Raw genomic sequence first — 25852 nt, forward strand, 5'->3', positions numbered from 1 at the left:
TGTTTAAAAGAATCTGAGGACTTGAAGTATTACTTGAGAAAATAGAATCTAAGAATGCAAGTTGCAGGCTGGACTTTCTGCCCCGCTGGGGCACACATCTTTGGTTCACATTGTATCCCAGAAGGTGCTCAATAAATATCTGTTTATTGAAGAAAAGCAAAAGTCAGCACTAGAGGTCATTTGAAGGTGACGTTACTGATTTTTTTCCTAATATTTTATTATGAAATTTTGAAATATACAAAAAACTTGAAAGAATTTCACAGTGAACAGCACTTGGAATCTGCCATTAGCATTTTCCCGTCCTTACTCTGTCACGTGGCCTCCAGCTACCCATCTCTTCATCAGTTAGTTCTTGTTATTTTTAAAAGGCATTTTCACGTAAGTTGCAGACATCAGTACTTTTCTCCCTAAGTATTTCCTGCTGACCATTTTATTGGAGGTTTGTTACATTTCCTTCATGTTCTTATCCATGTTGCCAGCTTTATGCTGGTCGCTTTTATTGGAAAATCCCCTCTGAACTTTCTGTGGACAAACCTTATTTGCAAAAAGGAGTCAGAATGTAGTTTCAGAACTTCAGGTTTATTAGTCTGAAAATGAACTAAAAGTCAGGTGTGCTAGTTACTTGTTGTGTAACCTGTTATCCCAAAACTTTGGTGTAACAGCAATAACCCTTTATTGCTTCTCACAGTATCTGTGGGTCTGGAGTGTGGGACCCACGTGGTTGGCCGGGTCTGACTTTGGGTCTCGTGAGGGTGCCATCAGGATGTGAGCCAGAGCTGCAGTCGTCTGAAGGCTTCCCCAGGGCTGGGTCCTCTGTCAGAAGGTTCATCCCCAGGGCTGCCAAGCTGGTGGTGGTGTTGGCAGAGGCCTCATTTCCCCCGCTGTGGGCTTCTCCATACCCTTCCTGAGTGACCTCATCATATGGCGGCTGGCTTCCCCCAGAGATGGATCCAAGAAAGAGAGAGCCAGCCAGAAACAACCCTTTTTATGATGCAGCCTCATTCTGTTTTTGAGAAGAGAGTCACTAAGTCGGGGCAATTAGGCTCTGTGTTTTGAACGGACAAGGGTCAGAGAGTTTTTGGACATATTTTAAAACCACCACGTGAAGTCTCTTGATAGTAGCATAGCTCATCTTGGGTTTGAATGTCAGCTGGTGACCTGGAACAGCTTCCTCAACTCCTCCAAGCCCCAGTTTCCTTGTTTGTAAAATGGTGTTAGTGAGAGCACCCAGCTGAAGGGAGGTAAAATGACATAGGTGTGCAAGCTGCTGAGGTGGGCTTCTGGGCTGTTCGCACGAGAAGGCGGCGTGTCTACTCATAATAGAAACAGGAAGTAGCGGTGCCATCATCTCTACCAGGGCTGTGACAGGTGATGAGCGAGATGCAGGAAGGGAGTGCACCACAGCAAAGAGCTTGGGAGAGCGGAGTGAGGACGCCCACCTCGTGCAGATGTGCCTTTCTCCGGCTGACCGCATCGGGGGGCAGGCGTGGAAGGGGATGTGGGGATGTCGGATGCTCTGACCACGAGGACCGTGAGGGAGGAGCTGGCACGTGGAGCAGAAGATGACAAGGCATCTACTGCTGAGAGAGCTGTGTGGCGTGCGTCCTGCGGGTTAATCTGAGAGCAAACCACAGGCTGTTAAGAGAGAGACAGTGAATTGTTTAACTTTGGTGCCTCAGAGGGGCAAATTTTTCAGCAATTACTTGTGATAATACTAGGTATTTAAATTTTCTAACTTGTAAGTAAGAACTTTTTCGAGGTAAAATAATGAGACCTTGATATGTCTGATCTTTTTTTCCAGCTACCTCTGAACAGTGCAGATGAGATTTATGAGCTACATGTAGCTGGACGTGCCCAGGATGAGATTTTATTCAGTAATAGCACTCGCTTATCATTTGAGACCAAGAGAATGACTGTCTTCATTCAAACAGACAAGTCCTTATACAAGCCAAAGCAAGACGTGAAGTTTCGTATTGTCACACTCTTCTCAGATTTTAAACCTTGCAGAACCGCTGTGAACATTCTCATTAAGGTGAGTGCCAGACAGACGTGATCCGGGAGTTTGGGCCGCCTCACTGCAGCTCTCTTGGAAGTCCTACTCACGTTCCTGATGCTGGAATACCTTAGAAGTCCCTGTGGATGAGCTTCCCTCCCAGCATGGGATTCTCTCTGGAAAGACAGACGGTGGAGCAATAGGTTAAGACCTCAGGCCCCAGAGTTGGCCTGTGGGGTCCAGTCCTGGCTTCTTTGTTGACTAGTTCATTTGTGGAGCATTTATGGAACTTCTGTGTTCTAGGTCCTGGGATAGGCCAGTGAACAGGACTGATTAGGCCCTTGCTCACTCTGACCTTATGTTTTAGTGGCTCCTGGGGAGATGGACAATAAATATACACACAGATGTCTATATAACAGGATTGGGGGGGTCTGTGTGTGTGTGAGAGGGAGAGAGTGGGAGTATTTGTGTGTGCTGTTTTCTGTCGGGTTGTTCGGGAGGGCCTATGTGAGCAGAGACCTAAAGGAAGTAAAAGAAGGAGCCCACGCAAAGCGTATGCAAAGGACCTGAGGTGGGAGCGTTGCGTGTTTGGGTAAACAACAAGCTGGCCATGCACTGGAGCACAGGAAGTGAGAGGACAGTGAGACGAGATCAGACACAGGAGGGCATGTTGGGGGAGGAATCATAGAGGGTCTTCTTGGCCGTGATGTGGACTTTGGATTTTACTTTGAGTGAAATGAGAATTCACTGGAGAATTTTGAGGCTAGACATGGTGTGACATAACATCTTAAAAGGATCACTGTCTGCTCTGTGAAGAATAGATGCCAGCTGTCAAACCTTGAGGAAATTAATTAACCTCTCTGAGCCTCAGTTTCCTTATTTGTAAAATGTGTAATAATAATACCTCACAAAGGTTTTTGTGAGGATTAAGTGAGATAATTCAGGTGAAGCACTCAGAGCCGAGCCTGGCACACAGCCCATGCTCACTAAATATCAGCTGTCATCATCCTGGGACCCTCCTGTGGCAGGGAGTCGTTTGGCCTCCACTGCCTGCACGCTCTGGTGATCCAGATGCAGTGTCGTTAGCAGACGAGTGCTTTCTTGTGAGAGCCAAGTTGAAGAAGGCTGGGATTCGGCTGGACGTGGTTTCTACCTTCGAGCTGAGGGGAAGACTAGATGCTCGAGCCTGCCGGGGACATAAGGTGACCAACTCGTCCCGGTTTGCTTGGGACCTGAGAGTCTGCGGTCCTGGGCACCCCTGGTCCTGAGCCTTCAGTCACCCTCGATGTGCTGGTGGATGACGCAGAACGCAAGGCAAACGCAGGCTTTTCAGTGCAGGATCTTCCTACTCTCCTTAGCTTCTTTGTTGTTATAAATTAAAGAAAGTCGAGCACACAAACATGTATACATATGACTTGAAGCCGAGATGTGTTGTAGCAAGTGCGGCGTTGGCTGGCCTGTGCTCCGTGTGTAGTGCTGGGCTGCGCTGTGTCGCTTCGGAGTGTGCAGTGTCGTGAGTTCCTGTCCCGCTGTTGATTGCAGTGTCTGTGCAGCCAACTGATGTAGGGAGCAGCGTTTCTACGTTCATGTCAGTCTCCAAGCACGGTTTTATGGACTCCATTCATACCATCCTTCATCCTTTATCCACATGTACTGAGAACTTACTGTGTGCCAGAAACTGTGTGTAAAATGGAGGATTTAGTAGTAAATGTCTGCCTGTCTCTGGCTGTTTATGTTCAGTCTGCCTCCTTCTGCCTCACGCAAATGAAAGGCAGCGCTGGATAGATTGCATGTTGTAGGCATTTACCCAGAGCTAACCCTGCTGATTCTGGCAGCTGGTCTGTGCATTTGTATAATTTTGCGTCTCTGTAACTCTGCTTTAGTATCTGTCTTTGAAACCTGTCATTTATAGATTCGTTGGGCTGTTCTCTCCAGTTTCTGGCTTGACTTCCCACATTCGGCTTTACCAGAGTACTGAGAGCCCTTCCTCTGCTGCCTCTGGTCCTGAGGGCACTACTGGCCTGGCCACCATGTGGCCCTCTTGGCCAGGGGAAGGGAGTTTAAACTAAAATTCCACCTGGAACCCAGAGCGTTTGGGATCGGTGAATGGGGGTGGCCGCCTTCTGCTCCCTGTGGCAGCAGTGAGGCTGGGACCTGAACTCAGGGGCAGCTGCCTCCTTCCTTGGAGCCTACAGAGGCCGGGTTGAGCACTGTGCAGACCCCCACGGCTGTGCTTCCCACCCGAGGGCAGCCATTTGGGCCGGGCTTCCCCACACGCTGATGTTTTCTACATCTGTCAGGGTGGAATAGCTGGTTTCTTAGAAAAACCTCCCAGGAAAAAGTGGGCTTTAGTGTGACAGGAGCTTGGACTCGGACCGAGTTGTGCTTCCAGCACAGCAGCACCTGCAGGCTGCTGTGGAGAAGTGCGTCTGAGAGCGAAGAGGCCAACGTTTTGGGACCTTTTTGGGTCTTGCCCAGCCAAGAATGACTGCAGGGCGTGGCTAAAATATTGACTGTCACAGCATGTTCAGGGAAGTGCAGTGTGTTTTTGGGGGAGCGTTGGGTAGTATTCGTTTTGCCTGCGCCCAAAATATGCCCTGCCTCTGCTCTAATTCTGACCCTCTCCAGCTGCCTGGCCTCACACTATGGAAGCTGCCGACGCTGTGATGGCAGCTGGCTCGGCTGGCTTCCGCCCTGTCTTTTCTTCTTGGAGAAACTGTTGCTCCTGGTACAGGTGAATGACCTTGTGTTGGAACAGGCATTGTGGGCTTATTTGTGCCCTGCGATTGTGCCTTGACGCTCAGGCCTGGAGTCGTGCTGGCAAACCCAGAACCTCAGCCCTGGCTGGGGGAGGGGCTGCCTTGGGTAAGCAGTTTGACTTCTCTGATTCTACCTGCTGGACAGATGCCTTCTGCGTGATTCAGGGCTCCAGGGAGCGGCAGAAACACTCCTTGCAGACACGTTTTCCAGCTGGGGAGTGCACTACAGGAGAGTCTGGCAGAGGTGGGAGGCAGTGTGCTGTGCTGAGGCAGCTGACGGTGATCCAGAACCATCTAGAGGTGACCCAAAGGGTCCCAGGGCCCACATTTCCAGCGTCGCGGCATGTGGCTCTTCTACTTATGACAAGGGCACTTGTTTGCATTGTCTCTGGCTGTCCTGTGTGCGTCCCAGTGGGAGATGACCACATGAGGATGCTGGGCTCTGCTGTGATGTCACCGTGCATGGCCCATTCCACTCCTGATGTGCTCTGTAAAGACTTATGGTGTTTCTGCGTTCTCTATGTTTCTCTTGTTGGTGACAGGCCTAGGTCCAAGACAGGCTTGGGAAACCAGAGGGATTATCTTGTTCATTCTCAACCCTCCAGATCATCCAGGTGCAAAGTCATCAGACTTCAGTTCGGACTTCTTTCATTTGAGGGCCATGGCACCCCCTGGGAGAAATGGGCATCCTCACCAAAATAATACATCAGAAGAGTATGAACATTTTCCCTACATTTTAAATAACCCTGGGAATTGTCATTATTATTATTTTTTATTTTTGTCGGTGTGACAGAAGAAAAATGGTATTTCATTGTTTTCATTTGCATTCCCTTAATTATTAGACAGCATATATTTATTAGCTATTTGTGTTTCTTCCTTTGTTTTGATCCTTTAAACTCTGTAGCCCTCCCTGTTTCATGCTGTGGCAGGCATAGGAGAGCCCACTGCTGCTTACAGCGCCTGGCCCTGGAGTTGGCCAAGGACAGTGGCCTGCTTGGTCTTGACTTGCTTTTGGTCTTTGGTTTTAACAATTAGTTTCTGGCTTCCTAGACTACCCGCTACTCAGTTCTTAGCATTGTGCTTACCTCTGACTCATATTCTCCCCCGCTTGGGGAGAAAGGCTTCTTCTGGCTTCTAATAACTGGGCTAACCCACTACCTCTGGTAAAAGGATAAAGAAGAAGAGTAGGGGAAAATATTTGATCCCCCCCCTCAGGAATTCACAGTCTAGTTGGGGACAAAACCCCCCACATAACCCATGAGTACTTAAGCAGTACTGTGTCCTCAGGAGTGGTGAACTTGCAGGTGTGTTAGGGCCTCTCCAGGAAGGGGTCACTTCTGCATGTAGGAGGCATGTTCAGAAGGCCAGAAGAGGGGGCTTATTTTCCCTGTGGGTCAAAGAAGGGAGGGCCTTCCATGCAGCAATTCCAGAGGCTAGATGGCTTTTGGGGTGAATCGCAACAAATCTGCATGTTTGGAGGAAGATGAACCTAGAAATGTAGATGGGGTCAGATTACTAAGCCTAATAAACTATGCGAAGGAGTGTAGACCTCATTCTGTACGCAAACAAAAGCCATCGTTACCTAGTGGTCCAGCATAATGATGAGAGCCAGTGTTTATTCACTGATGTTCTATGCCGGGGACAGTGCCTAGCGTTTCAGCCACTTGGCCTCAGTCTCAGATGGGTAACACTGTTAGCAATGGGGAAAATGTGTCAGAGGGCAAGACCAGAGGAGGGAGATTAGGTGCAATAGTTAGAAAACAGGACATCACGTGGATGTGAGGATGGAAAGAAGGAGGCAGATTGGAGAGATGTTAAAGAGACAGAGTTGACAGAGTTGAGGATGTGAGAGGAATCTGAGATGACTTCTGACTCGGCTTGGATGAACGTTCGTGAAGGGATCGTTGTCTGGGAGAGTATAGGAAGACTGAAGTGTTTTCATTTCCTTGGTTTAACATCTCTATGATTCACTTTTTTCTTTTTTTTTTAATTGAGGTTACACTGGTTTATAACATTATATAAATTTTGAGTGTACATCATTATACCATCATGTTCACCACCAAAAGTCTAGTTTCATCCGTTCATCTGTCATGGTATGCATGTGGCCCATTAATCGTTTTGCCCTCCTCTCACCCTTTTCCCCTCTGGTAATCACCAATCTGTTTTCTGTAGTATGATACACTTTTTTTTTTTTTTTGCTGAGAAAGATTTGCCCTGAACTCACACCTGTTGCCACTCTTTCTCAATTTTTTGCTGAGGAAGCTGCACCTTGAGCTAACATCTGTGCCAGTCTTCCTCTATTTTGTATGTTGGTCACCACCACAGCATGGCTGACAAGTGGTGTAGGACTGCACCCAGACGCTGAACCCAGACTGCTGAAGTGGAGCATCTGAACTTAACCACTAGGACGTGGGGAAGGCCCCCTGATAAACTTTGGTTGAATTAAAAGACACATGGGTTTGAATCCTGTATTCTGTCACATATTGGTGCTGTGATACTGGACCATGCCAACTGCTTAGAGTTGAGTGCTTACCTAAATTTCTCCAGGCGTCGGTTTTCTCTGCTGTAACGTGAGCAAAATCCTGCCCTGAAGGAGAGTGGTGATGCCTGAGAGATGTGCGAGCTGTAATGATGAGGCAGAGTGCCTGGCACTAGAGGGCTTTGAATGCTTTAATAATCGTGGGGCCTGTCATGTCTACAGCAGCCTTTTCTTTTAGCAATAACAGCGTAGGTTTGGTGATGTACACATTGTAGTGTTTTCCATGTCAAGAATTAAAAGGTGGAACAGAATAAAGATGTTCTCAGGAGAATGCGAAAAGAAGAAATTTTGATTTGTCTTCTTCAGTGGTGTAGAGCTGACATTTTCCAAAAACTTTCTTGGTGCCACATTGTGGATGTGCCTGGGAATGCTGCAGGGCACCCCTCATAACCAGATAGGATGGACGTGTACATGGGCAGTCTTTACGGAGCTAACGTGTGTGGTTTCATTGTAGGACCCCAAGTCGAATCTGATCCAGCAGTGGTTGTCAGAACAAAGTGATCTTGGAGTCATTTCTAAAACTTTTCGGTTATCTTCCCATCCAATACTTGGTGACTGGTCCATTCAAGTTCAAGTGAATGTGAGTATAAATATATTTTAAAGGGGAATTTTAAAAGGATTTAAATAGGTCAAGTGGGGAGATATCTCCAAAGTCATTTATTTGATTAACAGAAAAACATTAATCTGAACATTTAGATAAATTGAGTGGTTTATTTTTAATTTACTGTGTTTATCTATGGGTTAGCCTACATTATAATGTATTAGAGTTTTAATCATTACTGTTTTTTTCTATAATATAATGTTTGAAGGTTAAAACATTTCACATTTTAGTATAAAATTGATTAAATGTTTATTTCACTTAATTATTGCATACACAGAGAATTTGAAAACTGAATAAGGAATACATTACCTATTATTTTGGCACATTTTTATGTCTCAGAATAATGACTCCTGATGAGATTGGACTAACCTACTTTATCTTTGTTTTAAAAAGCACAGTGACTTTCAGTAGTGTGTCAGTCTTCTGTTCCCCCGTCCTTCTTTCTCCCCTGCTCCTCCACCTGCTTCCTTCCTTTGCTGCCAGTTCGGGCAGCTCTGAGATCTGACAGGGCAGGGCGTTCAGGTGCCCGTCTGTCTGCCCCAGGTTTCTCCTGTGCATCACTGTGTGATGTTTGAAGATTCATTGAATATTTTCCCATTTTTTTCTTTGAAAGTTATTAAAATATATATAAATTCACAAATAAGAGCTTTAAAAAATAATGCTACTAGAACAGGGCTTCTCACTGTTGACATTTTGGACAAAAACTCGATGTCACGAGGGCTGTCCTGTGCACTGTAGCATGTTTAGCAGCATCTCTGGCCTCTGCCCACTAGATGCCAGCAGCAGCTCTGCTTCCCTCCACGTGTGACAATCAAAAACATCTGTCCCTTGGGGGAAAATACCCTCCCCCCTCCACTGAGAACCACTTTATTAAGAAGGAATAATCATTCATTAGCATAAGACCTGAGGTAAGAGAAAGGTACCAAGTACTTAATAAATTAAAAAGAAATTTTTCCTTTAGTTAACATTTTTTGGGGCCATATCCTAAAAGCAGGACTAGTCCACCTTGGTCAGCACATGTTTTTTGAGCATCCACTAAAGAGGAAGAGCGTGCTGGGCTCTTAGAGAGGTCGTGCTACAGAGGGGGAGACAGACAGGAAGTGAGAAAGGGTAGAGACATGCACAAGGAGTTATGGGAGCCTAGAACAGGAGGTGGGGAACTCTGGGGAAGCCAGATGTTTGAGCTGCTAGAGAAGGACGGAGGGGTGGATGTTTGTGAGCCTTTGGAGAGAGAAGGGTTTGTGTAGAGGCTGGGAGAATGGAAGAGAACCTCGTGGGCCGGAGCATTTGGGAGAAGTTTGGAGTTACTGGAGCATGTGGAGAATGATGGGAGCTGAAGATTAGGAAGCGTATTGTGAGTTTTAAGGAGTTAGGATTTTATTCTCAATTCCCACTTTTTGATTTCATTATAAATTTTCCAGGAATCAGTTGTCCATCCGTTGGTCCGTCACCCATCAAATATGTGTTGAGGTCTTATAGCGCTGTGATGGATTCAAGGAAGCTAAAGATATGGTCTCTGTCTTCAGAGACCATTGTTGCAGTGACATGAATAATATGGCAACAGTTAAGTGACACAAGGGTGACTGAAAAGCACAAGGCGGTGCAATAGCAGTGGAATCGTAAGGCACTGAGTCAGTGAGCCTGTCAGGTGCGTCCAAGGGTGGGGTCTTACTCAGACCACCTTTGGGTAGAAGGTTTATGGTAAGGATGAGCGCTGACGCTTTTGGGGCCAGCTGCTCCGTTGTCTCTCGTAGGCTGCTCCATTTTCTTCTCACTCTTCTGCCAACCTTTAGGGTGTTCTGTAGTCTGAATCTAGACTGGGCACATTGGCTCAGCTAAATAGCCCTTATCTGCAGAGCCCTCCCTGCAAGCCTCTGCGTGGGTGGCTGGCGGCTGTGTGGGTCATTGGTCAGGTGTCTGTGGTTGGTTCATTCAGAGGCCACTTCTGCACAGTGACCAGGCAGGGCATTCTTAGCTGGGAGCAGCCTCTGAGAGGTTAATTTCTTCGATGATTGGTACACAGAGCGAGTACTGGAGGAGAGAGGAGAATAGAGTAGTGGAAAAAGACTGTAGGAGATGTGAGATTGTAGGATTTCTCATGTAGTAGTTTGTGAACTTGACCTGTTGTATTGCTTTGGTAGGAAAAAAAGATAATGCTCTTAAGGAAATTTAGGTGCTTAAAAAATTAAAAGTCTTCACAAGATCTGTCCCTTGCTCACTTCTTCAGCCTTGTGAAGTACCACCTTACCCTTGAACTCTAAGCTTTAGACATATGATATCCTTTAAGTTTCTTAAACTCACCAGTCTTCTTTATCCCAGAGCCTTCCCCTGCTGTTCCCTCTGCCTGGAATGCTGTTTTTCTACTGTTATTCTAGCTCCTTCCTATTATCCTTCAGGCATCGTCTAAAATAGCCTGGCCCCTCTACATGTTGCCATGGCACTCTGTGCTTCTCTTGGTTCATCCGTGTCATTTGTAATTGGTGGGACCTAACAGATTGTGGTGTTTATCAGGGCTCCTTCACTCCTGTGTCCCTGGGACCTAGCACAGTGCTTTGCATACAGGTGGAAGTCAATATTTATCAAACGTATGTACAAAAGCTACGTGATAGTCATTTGTCTATATGGATGAAATATAGTTTTCCCCTTTTCCACGTTCTATAAACGTCTTTATCCTTTTGACAAGCATATTGATCAGGTACTTATTATTGGTGGTATAATGTCCCCCCCCACCCCCCAGCTTTATTGAGGTATAGTTGACAAATAAAATTGTAAGATATTTAAAGTGTACCATGTTATGATTTGGTACACATTACCCTGTGAAAGGATGCCTCGGGTGATGTAATGTTAAGGCATACAACTAAGGAAAAATAAGCCACTTTAATGAAAAAAAAGAAAAAAAGAAAAAAGAGTCCTTCAAGGGCCACCAGGGGTCAGTATAATCAAAGAAATATGAGAAGCACACCCGGACCCAAACTTTGTCTCTGGTTTTATCTTTCCTTTTCTCCTGCACAACATTCAAGGACTGTATGTTGCTTACTATTAAACTCCTTTTCTTTTAGCAGTGAATAATGACTATGGAGGAAATATATTTATTATTTAAATAGTCCACCATTATAGACCATATTTTTATTTTCCTAAGGCAGCGAGCATTCTCACTATAAATCTCAGGGAGGGGAAAATACTTGTTTTCAGGAGAATGTGTTGAAATCCTATTTTGTGTCTAGAAAAAATATGGAATGATCCTAGTATTACTACTGAAGGACACTGTATTAAAAAATATAGGACTGATCAGAGCTTTGATTTGTACTGACTATATGGATAATCAGAGTGGTGCTTTTTATTTTTTATTATTTTTCGTTTAAAAATTTTTTTAGCCATAAAGCATTTTATTTACAAAATGTGTATACTGAGTACTATACATCAGGCCCTGCCATCATGGAAACAACCCCAAAGCCAAATCAGGGCGAGCTAGAGAAAGGGCCCCATGGAAAGGGCAAAGCTCTGTTTCCCACCACCTTTCCACCCCGAAAGGAAAAAGTTCCCATTAGCGCCTGGGAGTGGGTGGGAGTCCACAAAGGACTGAAGGCCTGGGGGGAGTGAGGTGATGGTAGGGACCAGCTGCTATGCAGGGGCTTAGGAAATGGGAGCCACTGAGGACAGATGGGAGGAGGAATGGAGACGCAGAACCCAGCAGGAGCTGGGTGAGCACAAGTGGGAGGGGAAGAGGCAGACCACGGGGCCCCACGGTTCTGAAGATCAGGGCAAGGGGGTCAGGTCATGTCTTAACATCCAGCCAGGGCATCCGCTTGTGCTGGTAGCAACTCTGCCAGCTGTGTGCCACCTTGGGGACCCCCGACAGAGTAGCTCCTGCTCAGCCTCCTCTTGCTCCTCAGCCGGGTCACAGCTGTGTGGGGAGCAGGTGATGGCGAAGCCCGTCCACCCCCTTTTTCTTCTGGACATACATTGCCACAGCCGCAACCAGCCCGACCGAGGGGATGAGGAAGAAAGGCCCCAGCATGTAGCCCACCGTGGAGTCTCTGTTGACCCGGAGGGCACTGGGAACTGTGCTGTTACTCATGACCTCGCAGCAGGGGCAGTGGTGCCTCGGGAGAGCCTCCACTGGGCTCCCTCCCGCCGCTGCAGCTTGGGCGTGACACCCTCGGTTGACTCCCGGGCAGAGTGGTGCTTTGTGATCACCCTCTCCACTGGGTCAGGAGAACGGTCCTTTAGGGCAAGCACACTCAGTGGCTCCTTGGCATTTCCACAACTGCAACATGTTCGTTTATAGAATGCCATTTAGCATACTGTTAACCTTTCTGGATTTCTTAAATTGCTTTCTAACTTCTAATATTGCTTTTCACCTTCAGGATTTTTTATGATGAGTAATTGTTTTGATCTAGTAAAATTTCTAGGTCTTTATTCTTATTTTTTATCTGCTTTATTGTGCAGTATATGATGGTGCAGCCCAGTAAGTTCCTGTGTCTTCATAGACTTATGTAGGTTTTACAATGCTAGTTTAATTAAATTGCAAAACAACCCTTGATGGTTATTATTTTTCAGCCCTCTTAAAATTGGTGAAATTTAATTTAACACTGACCTTTTTTGTATGCTCCTTACGCGTATGCTGAGTTTGTGCTTGTGTGGCATGTGGGTGGTTCTTTGCTGCTTTCAGGGTTGTGCTTCTGCTTTTGAAAGAAATGCCCTCCTCTCTGTGTCTCCTGCACTTTGCTCCCTTCCTCTCTCCCAGCCCTTTTCCATCGCTTCTTACTTACCTTGCTGGAGCACAGGGTCCTCCCCGCAGAGGGAAGAGGCTTGTTCCAGCTGTAACACCTCTCCACAGGCGTGTGTTTACAGGGCTGCTAGACGTCGGCTGCGTTACAGGTCGAACGGGGAAATGTGCTCCAGTTTGATAATCATCTCACAAACACACCTTGGCAAGGTAGTTTGTTTTAAAACTTAGACATTGCTTGTATTTTCATTTCTTTTGCAGTATTTCTCTGGGTGCTTTATCTCTGGGTATCTATCTCTTGACTGTATCCTTGGCCTTCCCAAAGAGTTACAAATTTTTCTTTTCAATTTTTATTGTGGTAAAATGTACATAACATGAAATGTGCGATCTTAACTATTTTTAAGTCTCCAGGTCAGTGGTATTAAATATATTCACATTGTTGAGCAACGATTGCCACCATCCGTCTCCAGAACTCTTCGTCTTGCAAAATTGAAACTCATACCCATTAGACAATAGTTCTCCATTCTGCCTTACCCCCTGCCCCTGGCAACCTTCTGTCTCTGTGAATCTGGCGCTCTAGGGGCCTCATGTCAGTGGAGTCATACAGCACTTGTCCTTATGTGACTGGCTTATTTCACTTATGTCCTCAAGCTTCATCCATGTTGTAGAATGAGTTAGAGTTTCTTTCTTTTTTAAGGCTGAATAATGTTCCATTGTATGTATTTACCAGACTTAGTTGCAAATGTCCTTGCATTTATGATTTTAATATTATATTCCAGCTTACTAGAAGGCAATTTTAGAGGTTCTTTAAAAGAAAGGCTAATGCTGGTGTTTGAACACCAGGCTCCTGAGAGCTGGGAGGGATCTGGCCACACCAGCTCTCTCCCTGGGGTGGCCCACGGCCAGAGTTCCAGGCCTCCGGGTGACCCAAGCGTGGGTGCTCACGTTCCTCTGAGAACCTGAAGGAAGAGCAGAGTCACCGAGAGGGCTCTGCTACTTGATGATTGCAGCCCTGTGTCCTCTCTCTTCAGTGGCGGAGGGGAGCCTGTCTTCCCTCCCAGAGTGGCGTATGCGGCTGAGTTTATCACCTGAGGCTCTAGTTGCTAGAAGTTACCAGAGGTTCTCAAACATCAGTGTGCCTAAGAATCAACTGATGGGGAGCTTGTTCAAGATGGACAGTCCAGGCCCCACCCCTAGATTGCAAGTCAGTATTGCTGGTATGGGACTTAGGAATTTGCATTTTAAGAGGCACTCCAGGAAATTATGTTTGTTCTCCAGACCACATTTTGAGAAGTGCTGGTATGTGCCCACAGCCAGGCATCTTTAGTTTCTGTCTGTTCCGTTGAGAGGCAGTCTTGGGCACTGGAAGAGGTGCGGAATGGGGAGGCCCTGGCTTGTTCTTTGAACTCCCTAGTGGTGAGGCTCAGCTGTGCACCTGCCCAGATGACCAGCCCTGTAGAGCTCCCTGGCACCCTAGACTTACGAGATCGGGTTGTTTGGGACAGTCTCTATTTTTACAACAGCTTCTCTGGTCATTCAGATGCACTGCCAGCTTGGGAACCACTGAACTAGATAATCTTGTAGTTTGTTCAGCTGTAACTGGCTGTAGTTTCTCAGCCTTGTCTCACCCTGAAGCCAGTGTTGGGTGGGGACAAGAAAGAGACGGAGAAAACTCCGCAGCCCTGACGCTTGAACTCACTCTTTCGGAGCCCCTCATAACATATTGTGGGCAGCAGATTGCCATGTAATTCCGAAGCAGTCTGCGTTGAATCGTGCCTTTGTTTATACAGTTTCATCTACTTTTTCTCCAGGTAGTTGTTGTGGAAAGGTTAGGTAAAGGTTACCAGCACCTCTCCACTTTTATAGCCTTCCAGAATGCTCCTTATCTTTCTGTTCTTGCTGCCCAGCTGTTGCCTGAGTCATTGCTTTGCTGTGAAGGTCTGTCTGGAGCCGTTTGTCCTTTGCAGAAGAGCACGTCTTTGTTCGGACAGTTCCCGTCCGTGAAGCGCTCCACAAGTAGCATCTGGTAACCCCGGCTTGTGATGACAGCCTAACAGAAAGCATGGCGCAAACCCTGACAGCTCGGAAAACAGGCATCCTCTCTGGAGTGTGGGTGTGTCTTCCCAGATACTTTTGTTGGCCTCTGCTTCAAAGAAGACTGCTTTTTTGGGAAAGACCTCAAGTTCTCACTTCCATGTGCAGTGGAAAAGGGAGGGAGGAGTCGGTGTTTGAATTTTGAAGTCTTAGTCCGCTGACTGGCAGAGGTCAGCACCTCACTCTCCATTCTTCCAGGGGCCTTGTACATGCCTCCACCACAGCACTGACCAGTGTCAGGGGTTTTTTTCTTTTCTTCTTTTTTGCGGTATGAGATACATAACATACAATTTGCCATTTTAGTGTATATAGTTCAGTGGCATCAAGTACATTCATGTGCAACCATCAACACCATCGATGTCCAGAATTTATTTCCTCTTTCCAAACTGTGATCAGTGTAGTTTTTAAAAATATGACTACCTTACTAATTAGACTGTGAGTTCCTCAAAGACAGGAGTTCTCTTTTATTGATTTTTGTATTTATTCTGTCTAATATAGTATCTGACCTATATAGGTCAGATTGTTGTAGGAATGCTTTTGGGATGGAAGATGGAGTGAGCGGAGTGAATGCACGGTTCCCCCAGACTCTTGCTGTTGGTTGTCATGCTTTGTGATGGTTCACTTTTCTGTATGACGCTACAACTTAGTAGAACCATGTTCATGTATTTTCACTTTTGGCAGTTTATGTAGTCGCTGTATTTGATGCACCTGTGGGCCAGTGGAAAAACAGGCGTTTTGGATTAATGTGCTTAAGTTTCTGGTTTTGAAAATTAAAAAAGATTTCAGCCAAGAACTGAATATCCTAGTCTCTTATGAAAGTCCTGATGCGCTCACAGGCTTTGCGCCATATTATTCCTTTGACTTGATTGAGTCATTTGATCTGCTCTTGTCTGTGCATTTTAGTTTCTGGACCCTAAGCTAACTTTTGTGAGGAGTTCCTTGACTTCTTCCTCCCTGCAGAAGCAGCCCTTACACTTCCCTTCCTTTCAGGTGTCTCTTACCTACCCCTCCCTTCAGGTATATCTTTTTGGCATCAGCCAGATAACTTTGGGATTGGACTTTAGCGTGTCCCGATCGTCAGTGAAACACAGGATCTGAGGAACCACCAGCACGTATCGTAGGATGTCAGTGCTGGTGAGGAACTTAGAGATTGCCCAAATCCATCTCCTCATTTTATGGAAAAAGAATCTGAGAGAAGAGACATGACCTGGTTAGGCTCACACCATCCTGTGGTAGGGTCAGGCTAAAAGCTAGGCTTCCTGACACTTTCAGCTCTATGACGGTAAATTATTTATTATGTGCAGCACTTGCTGTTTCAAGATGGTCACTTTTGTGGTTGAATTTAGATGTCAGCAGGGCTTGCTGTCTGCGCTGGTGGAGAGGATGCCCACCTCCATTACCTGATTTGAGGGTGCCGTGTGGACCACTCCCTCACACGTGGGGTCATTTTCATTGTCTCAGATTCGAGTGCAGCAGTGGTGGCTTTGGATGAGGGTGTGAGTCCAGGACACACATGTTACAGCTTAGAGGTTACCCGGTAGGGGAAATATGCTAACATCCACTAATAGATTACTAAGGGTTAGCTTGCTGTCACCTAGCAGACTGTGTAATCTTGTGATATGAACCAGAAGAAGATTAATTTTTAAAATAGCTTTTTATTTTGAAGTAGATTCACAGAAAGTTGTGAGGATAGTACAGAAAGGTCCCGTGTACCCTTTACGGAGTGTACTCAATGGTTATATTTTATGTTATTATACAGTCATGCGTCACTTAACAACAGCGATGCATTCTGAGAAATGCGTCATCAGGTGCCTTTGTTGTTGTGGGAACATCATAGACTGTACTGAGGGGAACAAAATTTGCTACCTCAAAGTGTATCTCTGTAACATGAAGATTATTTTAGGCTGATAATTATTGTTATTTTTTTTTGGTGAGGAAGATTGGCCCTGAGCTAACGTCTGTGCTAGTCTTCCTCTATTTTGTATGTGGGTTACTACCACAGCATGGCTGACGAGTGGTATAGGTCCATGTGTGGGATCTGAACCCATGAACCTGGGCCACTGAAGCAGAGTGTGCCAAACCAAACCACTATGCCATGGGGCCAGCCCCCAGGCTGATTATTTTTAAGAAACAAAAGACTCAGAAAGTTTTTCTTGTTACCTACCCCTTAACTGCCTATAAGAGTTCAGATAAAAACACCCGTCTCAGGAGCCAGCCCTGAAGGGCTAGTGGTTAAAGGTCAATGCACTCTGCTTCTGCAGCCTGGGTTCGGTTCCCAGGTGTGGAACCACACCACCTGTTTGTCAGTAGCTGTGCTGTGGCAGTGGCTCACATAGAGGAACGAGAAGAACTTACAAGTATGCACAAATATGTACCGGGGCTTCAAGGGGGAGAAAGGGGGAAGATTGGCAGGCATTATCTTGGGGTGAATCTTCCCGTGCAAAAACAAACAAACAAACAGAAAACCTGTCTCAGGAAGCAGCTGTCACCTTAGCATCACGTGAACCAGGTGGTGGACAGGGAGGAGCCTAGAAAAGCCTGTTTCCTGGGCTCCCCTCTGTGTCTTCTGTTTCTTCCAAAGAAACCGTTATTTTCCAAACGTTTGCTGCTTTTCTCCTCCCTGTGAACTGCCTTCCGTCGCTCTGAATTCCCTGACTCTCTCCACCCACATCTTTGGACTTTAGCTGAGGATGGTATTTGAGGTGAGGGCTTCAGCCATTTTGGTGAGTTATTTGATTTTCCTGGGTTTCTCCCACCTACACATGTTGTTAATCTTTTGTTTGTTTTCTCCTGTTAATCTGTCTCCTGTGAACTTAGTTCTTCGACCAGCCAGAAGAACTGAAGGGTAGAGGAGAATTTCTGCACACCCAGACTGTAGGCGCCATCTGGCGGGACCGCGGTCATGTGCACGGTCTGTTGTTGGCCGGAGCGCCATGATGCAGTGCGTGACTGTAGTGCACTGTCAAAAGCAGGGACTTGATCCTGGGGTGATATGTGCATAGTTTTATATGACACTTAGTTTTCAATGACAGGGAGTTTTGGGAAATTATAACTTATTGGACTCTGACTGCTGGTGGTAGTGCTGGGTATCAGGGTGGGGAGCTGAAATGAGTTCTTGTCCTGGGTGGAGTGAGAAAAGGAGAACTGAGCAAGAAATAGAGTTATTTTGCCTCAAGGGTAACTTTCCCACTCAATGTGAAGCTGTAGCTACACTTCTGCTTTTTCCTCTTGCTTGAGATAGGTGCCCAAGAACGGTGCTCATGTTTCCTGTCCTTAAAAACCTAATTCTTCCCACTTTCAGTAGGAACACAGAAGGTTAAAAGAGTGATTTTTGTTTGTTTTTAAAGAGAATGTCTACTTGTTAGTACTTTTCTACTAAGAAAACCAGTTTGTCCCTTTTATAGCATAATACACTTGTACTGCAGGTGGTAAACTTTCCAGAAGTATGAAAGTACTGGTGGTATTGGATGCCTGGCCTTCTAGCTGGAGCCTGGTGTGGTCTGTGTCTTGGTTATTGGTTAGACCCATTCTTCCCATGTCCTGTCACCATGAGTAACTATTGGGTATAGAACGACTTCAGTTCTTCAGATGTTTACTTCCAGTCTTGATGAGTACTAGAATGTTTGCAGTTCTTTCTAATGAGAGAAGGGATTCAGGAAAAGCTATCTCATGTGGAGATGGTCCCACCGTCATCACCCTCAGTGGATAATCCCCTTTGCTACTCCATAGAGAAAGCAGAAGTCATCAGATAGGAATTTAACCTCCTCTGCCAGATTTGCACGTCTTCTTGGGTCTGCACCCGTCTCATGCTTCTCTTCTTCTTTTACAGGAAAGATGTAATTCCTCATATCTAAGACCAAACCTCTATCTCTTCACTGGCTTCTGCCTTCTCCTACTTTCTCAGAAACCTTACAGTATCGATCATCTCTTCTCTCTCCTGACTCTGCAACTTAGATCGCTCTTTCTCTCCTTGATCTTTCCACAAAATCTAATACACTCAAATCTTGCACATTAAAAAAAAGGGGAAAGAGAGTGAGGAACTTTGAACATTGACACCACTTTCCCCTCCAGTGACTTCACTTTCTTTATCTTTCCCATTCTACCCAATCCTCTAAAAAGAAAATGTTATCTATCTCTCTGCCTACCGCTTTCCCTCCTCAGTCCAGTCTGCCACCTGGATTTCTGTCTGCATGCCTGGATTCCTCTCCTTGGCCCCTTTTGTCATTTATTCTCTCTTACATATGGGCGTGTTGTAAGGTTTGGTTTTAAGTTTCCTTCATTTCTCACTCTAGGCAAGTTCATCCATAGACATGGTTTCATTTTCCATCTATACACTAATGACTCTCAAACTTGCCTCTCTGAGAGCCCAGACCTCTGAGTTCCAGACCTATATAGTGTCAAGGAAAATAATCCATAACCAATCTATAAATGAAAATTTGGGAGAGTTTATTCTGAGCTGAAATCTGAGGACCATGGCTGGGGGCTTTTCTTCCCAAAGGAAGAAAGGGCACCAAAGAAATGAGGTGTACAGAGTGGTTATATACCCACAAACAGGACGTTTCACATATGATTGAAATGTCCCTCCTACAATAGTCACAAGATTGCCCTGTCAGCACAGCGCTTGATGGACACAGCAGGTAGTGGGGTCTGCTATCTCAGAGGGCGTAGCAGGAGGCAAGTCTATTGTCTCGAGCTGGGTGGTCACAGGTGAGCGCAGCAATCAGTTTCTAGCCTAAGGAAAGATGCTTATTGCTTGCCATTTTTATTTGTCAATAGCCATCTGCCTGATGCCTCTTAATGTCAAGTTTGTATGCCCATGTGCAGTGAGCCAGTCACTGAGACATCACTGCTCAGAGACGGAGAAAGGTTTATCCCACTTGGCCAAAACAAGAAGGTGGGAGCATAGGTTCTCTCAAATCTGCCTTGACAAGAGCAGAAAGCAGGGGGTTTTATAGAGCTAAGGGGCTTGGCAGGAGGAGTTTCAGAGAAACAAAAGGGATAGTCCGTGTTTTATTCACTCCTGAAAAGTCCCTGGGCAGTCTGACTTCGGGGCATCAATGGCAGCTAGGGGCTGGTTATCTGGTGATCCTCGAAGGCACTCCTTTTCTTCTGTGAAACAGGCTCATGAGTCCTTGTGACCCTTGAGTCACCCCCCAGGTTAAACAAGAAAACAGTAAACTGACAAAGGTAAATTCTTTTCATAACAAGGTCAAAGGGTAATCTTATTGAATATTTACAGTAACCTTTGGGTACCTGGATTCATGCCTACTTAACTTCTCTACTTTGATGTTTTTAAGACATCCCAAACTCCTCATGTCCAATATCATTCTTATGGTCTTCCCCCACCACACCTGGCTCTTCTGAAGCAGTTCTTTTTTTTTTTTTTTTAAATTTATCTTATTTATTTTTATTGAGGCAACAGCGTTTTCTATCTCACTGAACTACTCCACTATCTATCAGTTGCTCAAGGTGAAAACTTTGGAGTTTTCCTTGATGTCTCATGCTCTCTCACCACGCATATCCAGGCCTTCACCAATTCCCATAGATTTTATGCTTAAATATATTTTAAATCCATCTACTTCTCTTATGCCCACCTCTACCTTCTTTGTCCAAGCCATCATCATATTTTCTCCAGATATTTGCAGTGTCTCTTAATGGAGCACGCTAAATTTACTGTTTTCCCCTTGCAAGCAATTCTCTACACAGCAGCAAAAAATAATCTAAACATCAAACTAGATTAAGTTGGCTTAAAACTCTCCAAAGGCTTTCCATTGCCCTCAGAATAAAATTCAGATGTTTTACCATGGCCTATATAAGGCCCTCCCCTATCTCACTCTACTTTTCCACCCTCACCTTCAGATTTCGTAATTCCTTATAAATGTAATTCACAGCTTTTATCATCATTTGTAACTATATACTTACATGTGTGGTTATTTGATAAATATCTTTCTTTCCACTAGATCAAAAGCTCCATGCTGGGAAAGTGCATCCCTGCCATGCAGCACATGCCTGGCGCTTGGGTGCAGTGACCCTCTGTGAGCGGATGGATGAATGAGTGCGCTGGTATGTGTGGCTTGTGGCCTTGTTAATTCTGATTCAGTAGTTCTGGGGTGGGAGCTGGGTATCTGTATTTATTGAACCTATCACAGTTGATCCTGGTGTTGAAATCAGGTTGGAAACCTCTAGAGAAATATGTTGCAATTGCAGTTCAGGCCACAGATATTTAGACTAAACAGGAAAGGAAAGAACAGTGTAAATGTCGGTAAACATTCTCAGTCATTTTCACATTTACCATTTCTCTAAGTAGGTCATATACATCTGCTGACACTTCTACTGGATGATGTTTACATGCTGATTTCTTATTAATTTTAAGTTCTTTGCTAATTTTTTGGTAAAAATAAGAGAGGGAAAAAGATAGGATATTACTGATAGGATGATTACTGTTCTGTAGGTATTATGGTTAAGCATAGGAACATTAGTAGGGATCTGAATAAAGCTAAAAATATGGAACTTTCCTGTTGTGTGTTAGGTGGGAAGAAACACCAGTCAGTAAACATCTAAAGATGATAAGACACAGACCCTACTTTTGAGGAGCTTACAGTCAGGGAAGGCTTCAGGCAGTAAATGCAAACAGCATTAGATTGGGAGTTACCAGACCTGGTTCCTAGTGCTCTTGTCGAGGGACTGTGGGCCTTCATTTCAGGTCTGAGTCTTCATTTCCACAGCTGTAAAAAAAAACGGGGCTTGGATCAGAGAACTTAGAAGCATCTTCACATCTTTAAAATTCCGTGTTTCAGCCAGATGAGGGTGGAGGGCTCTGGCAGACTGGGATGGGGACCGGTGCGGGTGGGGTGGGGTGAGGCTTGGAGCTGGGTGACAGGGCTGCAGTCAGGATCAGGCGCTTGCCTGGAGTGGAGGCCTTGTAGAGAGTGTTTGTTGGAGAGAAAGTTGGAAGAGTTTGTGGGTCAAGCTGTGGAAGGTATTGGCTGTCAAGCTAAAGTTCTAGATTTCATTTTGTGAGACGGTGGGGAGCTCTAAAAACTTTTATTTTAGTTTGAATGTCAATTAATATTATAAATTTCATATGAGACTTCTGAGGACAAAGAAAGCCAAAATTATGTGAACGAGTCTCTCAAATTCTAAAATATATAAAAATTATACTTTTATTATTTTCCTTTGATTATAAAAGTGATGCATGTGCAATGTAAAAGCACCCAAATGTTATTTGGTAGAAAGAATGACACGCTTATGATAAACCCCTGAACAACAAAAAAATCATCAATATTTGCCTTGTTGTTGATTTTTGTAGAAAGTTTTTAGACAATAGTGTGACATGATTGCAGTAGTATTTTAGGAAGATTGTGGCATGTAGGCCAGTTAGAGGGAGAGGAAGTGGAGCTGGGGAGATGGTGAGGGCTTCACAGTGTTGCTGATCAACTGTGTGGCTGCCTCTGCGTTAGGCTGCGGCGGTCCGGGTGGAGGGCAGGTCCAGGCGGAGGGCAGGTGGGCTTGCTTTAGAGCAGCACAGACTGAAGAGGGATGAATGGATTCAAGACACTTCGCAGGAAGAGTCATTAGGATTAGTGACCGACTGGATCATGACTGGGGCAAAGGAGAAAGAGGAGTAAGAGGTATTAAATTCATGAAACTAGGAGGCCATTAGACTGACATGGGTCTAATGCTATGGTGGCCTACGTAAGCAAACCAAAATCGAAGCCGATAAATGCCTCAAGGTTACGAAAATAAAATGCTAAGGACAACCAACTGCAAATAGTGAACTAGGCTTTAAGCTGTAGCCAATCAATAATTTCCTTACTTTGCTTCCCTCTTTTCTCTATAAAATTCTTTCCCCAAGCTCATGTGGGAGGAGTGTTCCTAACCACTGCTGGGTTGGTGCTGCCCAATTCTAATAGTTTTTTGTTCAAATAAACTCTTAAAATTTTTAATATGCTTCGGTTTATCTTTTAACAAAGATGCCTCTGGATTTCAAGTGTGGCCTTTGGGAGAATCACCCATTATAAGCTCTCGGGAAGTCAGGGCTGAAAGCTTGGTTTCGGGGAGACAGATGAGCAGGTGCTGTTTGGACTCATCTGTCAGAAATCACTCCATTCAGGAGCTAAGAAGCGGAGCCACTGAAAGCAATAGAGAAAGAACAGCCAGGCTTGGAAAGAGAGAATCAAGAGAGCGCAGGCACAGAGTGGAGGGGAAGGCATTCAGAGAGGGTGAGCACAGCGTCAGGTGCTGCGGAGTTCTCCAGGAGAACAAGACCCCAGAGAGGTCATGGGCAATTAGCAGAGGCAGGTGGCCATCACTTACTGAGCACCCTTCTGTGCCAGTGAAACAGTGGAGGCGGAATCCAGATCACAGGAGTAATTAAAGAGTATAGATAGATTGTTTACAACATTTGTTCCTAAGAAGGAGAGAATTAATATGGTATCTAGTAGGGACAACAACAAAGATACCATATATTCATTCATAGTGTGGATTGAGTAAACTTCGGTGGATCAGTCTAGAGCTCTCACTGTAGCTGTTTCGGTGGGAAAATGTCTTGAGTCAGAAATGTGGGTACCCTCTGCATCCTCAGCCTTTCTTAACGTGATTGGTTGGCCAGTTTGGTGTGCCCAGTTATTTGCGTGTAACTGTGAGGTTGAACACCTGTTACTTTTCAGGTGCAATAAAAAAACCACATTATTCTTTTGCCATTTAGTCCTATTCTTTGGGACCAATTCTTTGTTACTTCTTGGATCAAATGTAGGGCAAATCTCAGCATTTTTCTGGTTATTCCTTGGTAATAAAAGGTCCTGTCATTTTTGGTTGCTTGCACACATACAAAACAGTCTCCAATCAGTAATAATATGTCCAGTCCAATAAAATCCAGTGCCCTCTTCTCTCAGCGTGGGTCTTCTCTGGTCTGGCTGCTTGTTCCCAACCTACTAGCCTCGTTCAACTCCCCCAGAATTGAATTAGGTGGAAGGAAGGAAGGTGAGGGGTAAAACATTCTTACTTGATGTGTAAGGATGACACATAGGAATTTGCCAATATTTGTCCTACAGAAATTTGTCCTACAAAAATGGCAGTTTAGTATTACATTGAACCACAACGTAATACTGTTGTCATCTGGCATCAGAGCTTTCTGGGCTTGGGAGGTATTTAAAACTAATACCTTTCCTTCTTACAACTCTTTTGTGGGTTCTTTGGAGCGTCCCTACCATTGGCTGGGAGTTATCTCATTCAAAGTGTCTTTAATGCATTTGAATCTGTCTCCTCCAACTAGCAGCTCCTAACTCCATCTTCAGCTCCTGGGCATCTACAGTGTACCTCCAGCTTCCATCTCCTGAAGTTGCCTTACCCCTCTGGTGGTTGGTTTTGGTCAGGATGGAAGGCATCCCTGTGCTGGCTTTCTCTTTTTGCATATTTAGTTGAAGGAAAGTGCTCATGCTTTCTTTGCTCCTTGACACTCAGCTGGAGCAGACTACCCCCAGCACAGCACACGCTCTTAGCTCAGCCGTCTGCACATCTGGTCAGTAGCAGTATTTTGCTCTTCAGGTTGTTCAGGCATGTCAAGTGCCTGCCCACTGGCAACTTGAGGACGCTCCTGGGGACACATAGCCAGCTCTCTGGGTTGTCCTATTGAAATCCCATTCTAAGGCTTGAAGTGATGGGCAGACAATCTCACCTGAACCCTGGGGTGGGGCGTGTGTGACGCCTAGCACATCAACACTTTCTCTTAAAATTCCTTTCTAGTTTATTTTCTTCTCGACCTTTTTGGTTAAGAGTTGCAAAACTAGTTTTTGGAAACCTCCTTTGCCAGTCCTGCATGGTAGTGTTGTGCCTGCATTTGGAACGTGGATGTGTTTGGCATCTGTTGTCTTGGGGAACAAAGCCAGAACTGAGTCTGAAATATTTCCATTTAAATGTCCTGTTATGTTTGGATTTAAAAAATTTAATGCTTTTCTTAATCTTTTTAAAAATTTTTTGAATTTTTTTTAAGATTGGTACCTGGGCTAACAACTGTTGTCAATCTTTTTTTTTTTTCTGCTTTCATCTCCCCAACACCCCCTTGTACACAGTTGTATATCTTAGTTGCATGTCCTTCTAGTTGTGGCATGAGGGACGCTGCCTCAACGTGGTCTGACGAGCAGTGCCATGTCTGCGCCCAGGATCCGAACCCTGGGCCGCCACAGCGGAGCGCACGAACTTAACCACTTGGCCACAGAGCCGGCCCCTTAATCTTTTTTTTAAAGATTTTATTTTTCCTTTTTCTCCCCAAAGCCCCCAAGTACATAGTTGTGTATTTTTAGTTGTGGGTCCTTCCAGTTGTGCATGTGGGGTGCCACCTCAGCATGGCCTGATGAGAGGTGCCGTGTCCGTGCCCAGGATTCAAACAGGCAAAACCCTGGGCCGCTGAAGTGGAGCGTGTGAACTTAACCACCTGGCCACGGGGCCAGCCCCTTAACCTTTAAATAAAAATGAAATCCAGACACTGGAGATCAGTGCTGAGGCAGACTTCTGGGAAATTGAAATGATCGGAAGTGAACATAAAAGGATAAATGAAACAGTCCACCCTGTGCCTCAGTTCTGTTCCTGGCATTTCTTCCTATTCCAGAAGCAAGAATTGGAAGAAGCTGACCTGCATTTTAAAATATATATATTTTAAGTGGTCATGTAGTGTGTCACGTTCCTTCAAGTTTCTTAAAATAGAAACCCTCTCAAGACTTGGAGGGCTTCATGGTTAGAGAAGGGAAATTCTGTTGCTTGAATAGATGGTTTTGGTAATTCACGTGTCTCCAATTTGCACTCTAGTCATACCATATTGCTAAGGAAGGTAGTAAAAATAGTGTGTTTCCTCTCTTTCCCCTTTCATTTGATCAACTTCCACAACCTAATACTGTCACAGTGAACTATGGACTTAGGGATGAGGAGATAAGGAAATTACAGAGATTACTGAGAATACCTCCTTCTTCTTGTTTTACATTTCTGTTTAGAAGTTGCTTAGAAAAGCTAAGTGAGACAGGCTTACATGTGACGCAGCTAGAGAGTGAATTTGTGTGCCGAAGGGCAGGTTTGCTAAAGGAGCGCTCCCCCACTGGGACAGCGACCATGGGGGTGGGGGAAGGCAGAGCTCGGAAGAGGGCAC

At 45.2% G+C, this 25852-nt stretch overlaps 1 protein-coding gene and 1 pseudogene across 12 annotated transcripts in view; one reads left to right on the top strand and one right to left on the bottom strand.

The window, feature by feature from the left end:
- The window catches only part of CD109 (CD109 molecule), a 195045-nt gene that overhangs the window by 73447 nt on the left and 95746 nt on the right, over positions 1-25852 (top strand). For 11 of the 12 annotated variants that reach the window (XM_070225130.1, XM_070225131.1, XM_070225132.1 and 8 more), the window contains 2 exons: positions 1802-2032; positions 7746-7871. In XM_070225130.1, coding sequence (XP_070081231.1) covers positions 1910-2032; positions 7746-7871 — 249 coding nt within the window. In that variant the 5' untranslated portion in view covers positions 1802-1909. Of the gene's footprint in view, positions 1-1801; positions 2033-7745; positions 7872-20680; positions 20779-25852 lie in introns of those variants that run through there. The other variant, XM_023650655.2, reaches the window with a different exon arrangement.
- Positions 11537-11970, bottom strand: LOC138915977 (small integral membrane protein 29-like; annotated as a pseudogene).

This window comes from Equus caballus, chromosome 10, assembly GCF_041296265.1.
Source record: "Equus caballus isolate H_3958 breed thoroughbred chromosome 10, TB-T2T, whole genome shotgun sequence".
Taxonomy (NCBI): domain Eukaryota; kingdom Metazoa; phylum Chordata; class Mammalia; order Perissodactyla; family Equidae; genus Equus; species Equus caballus.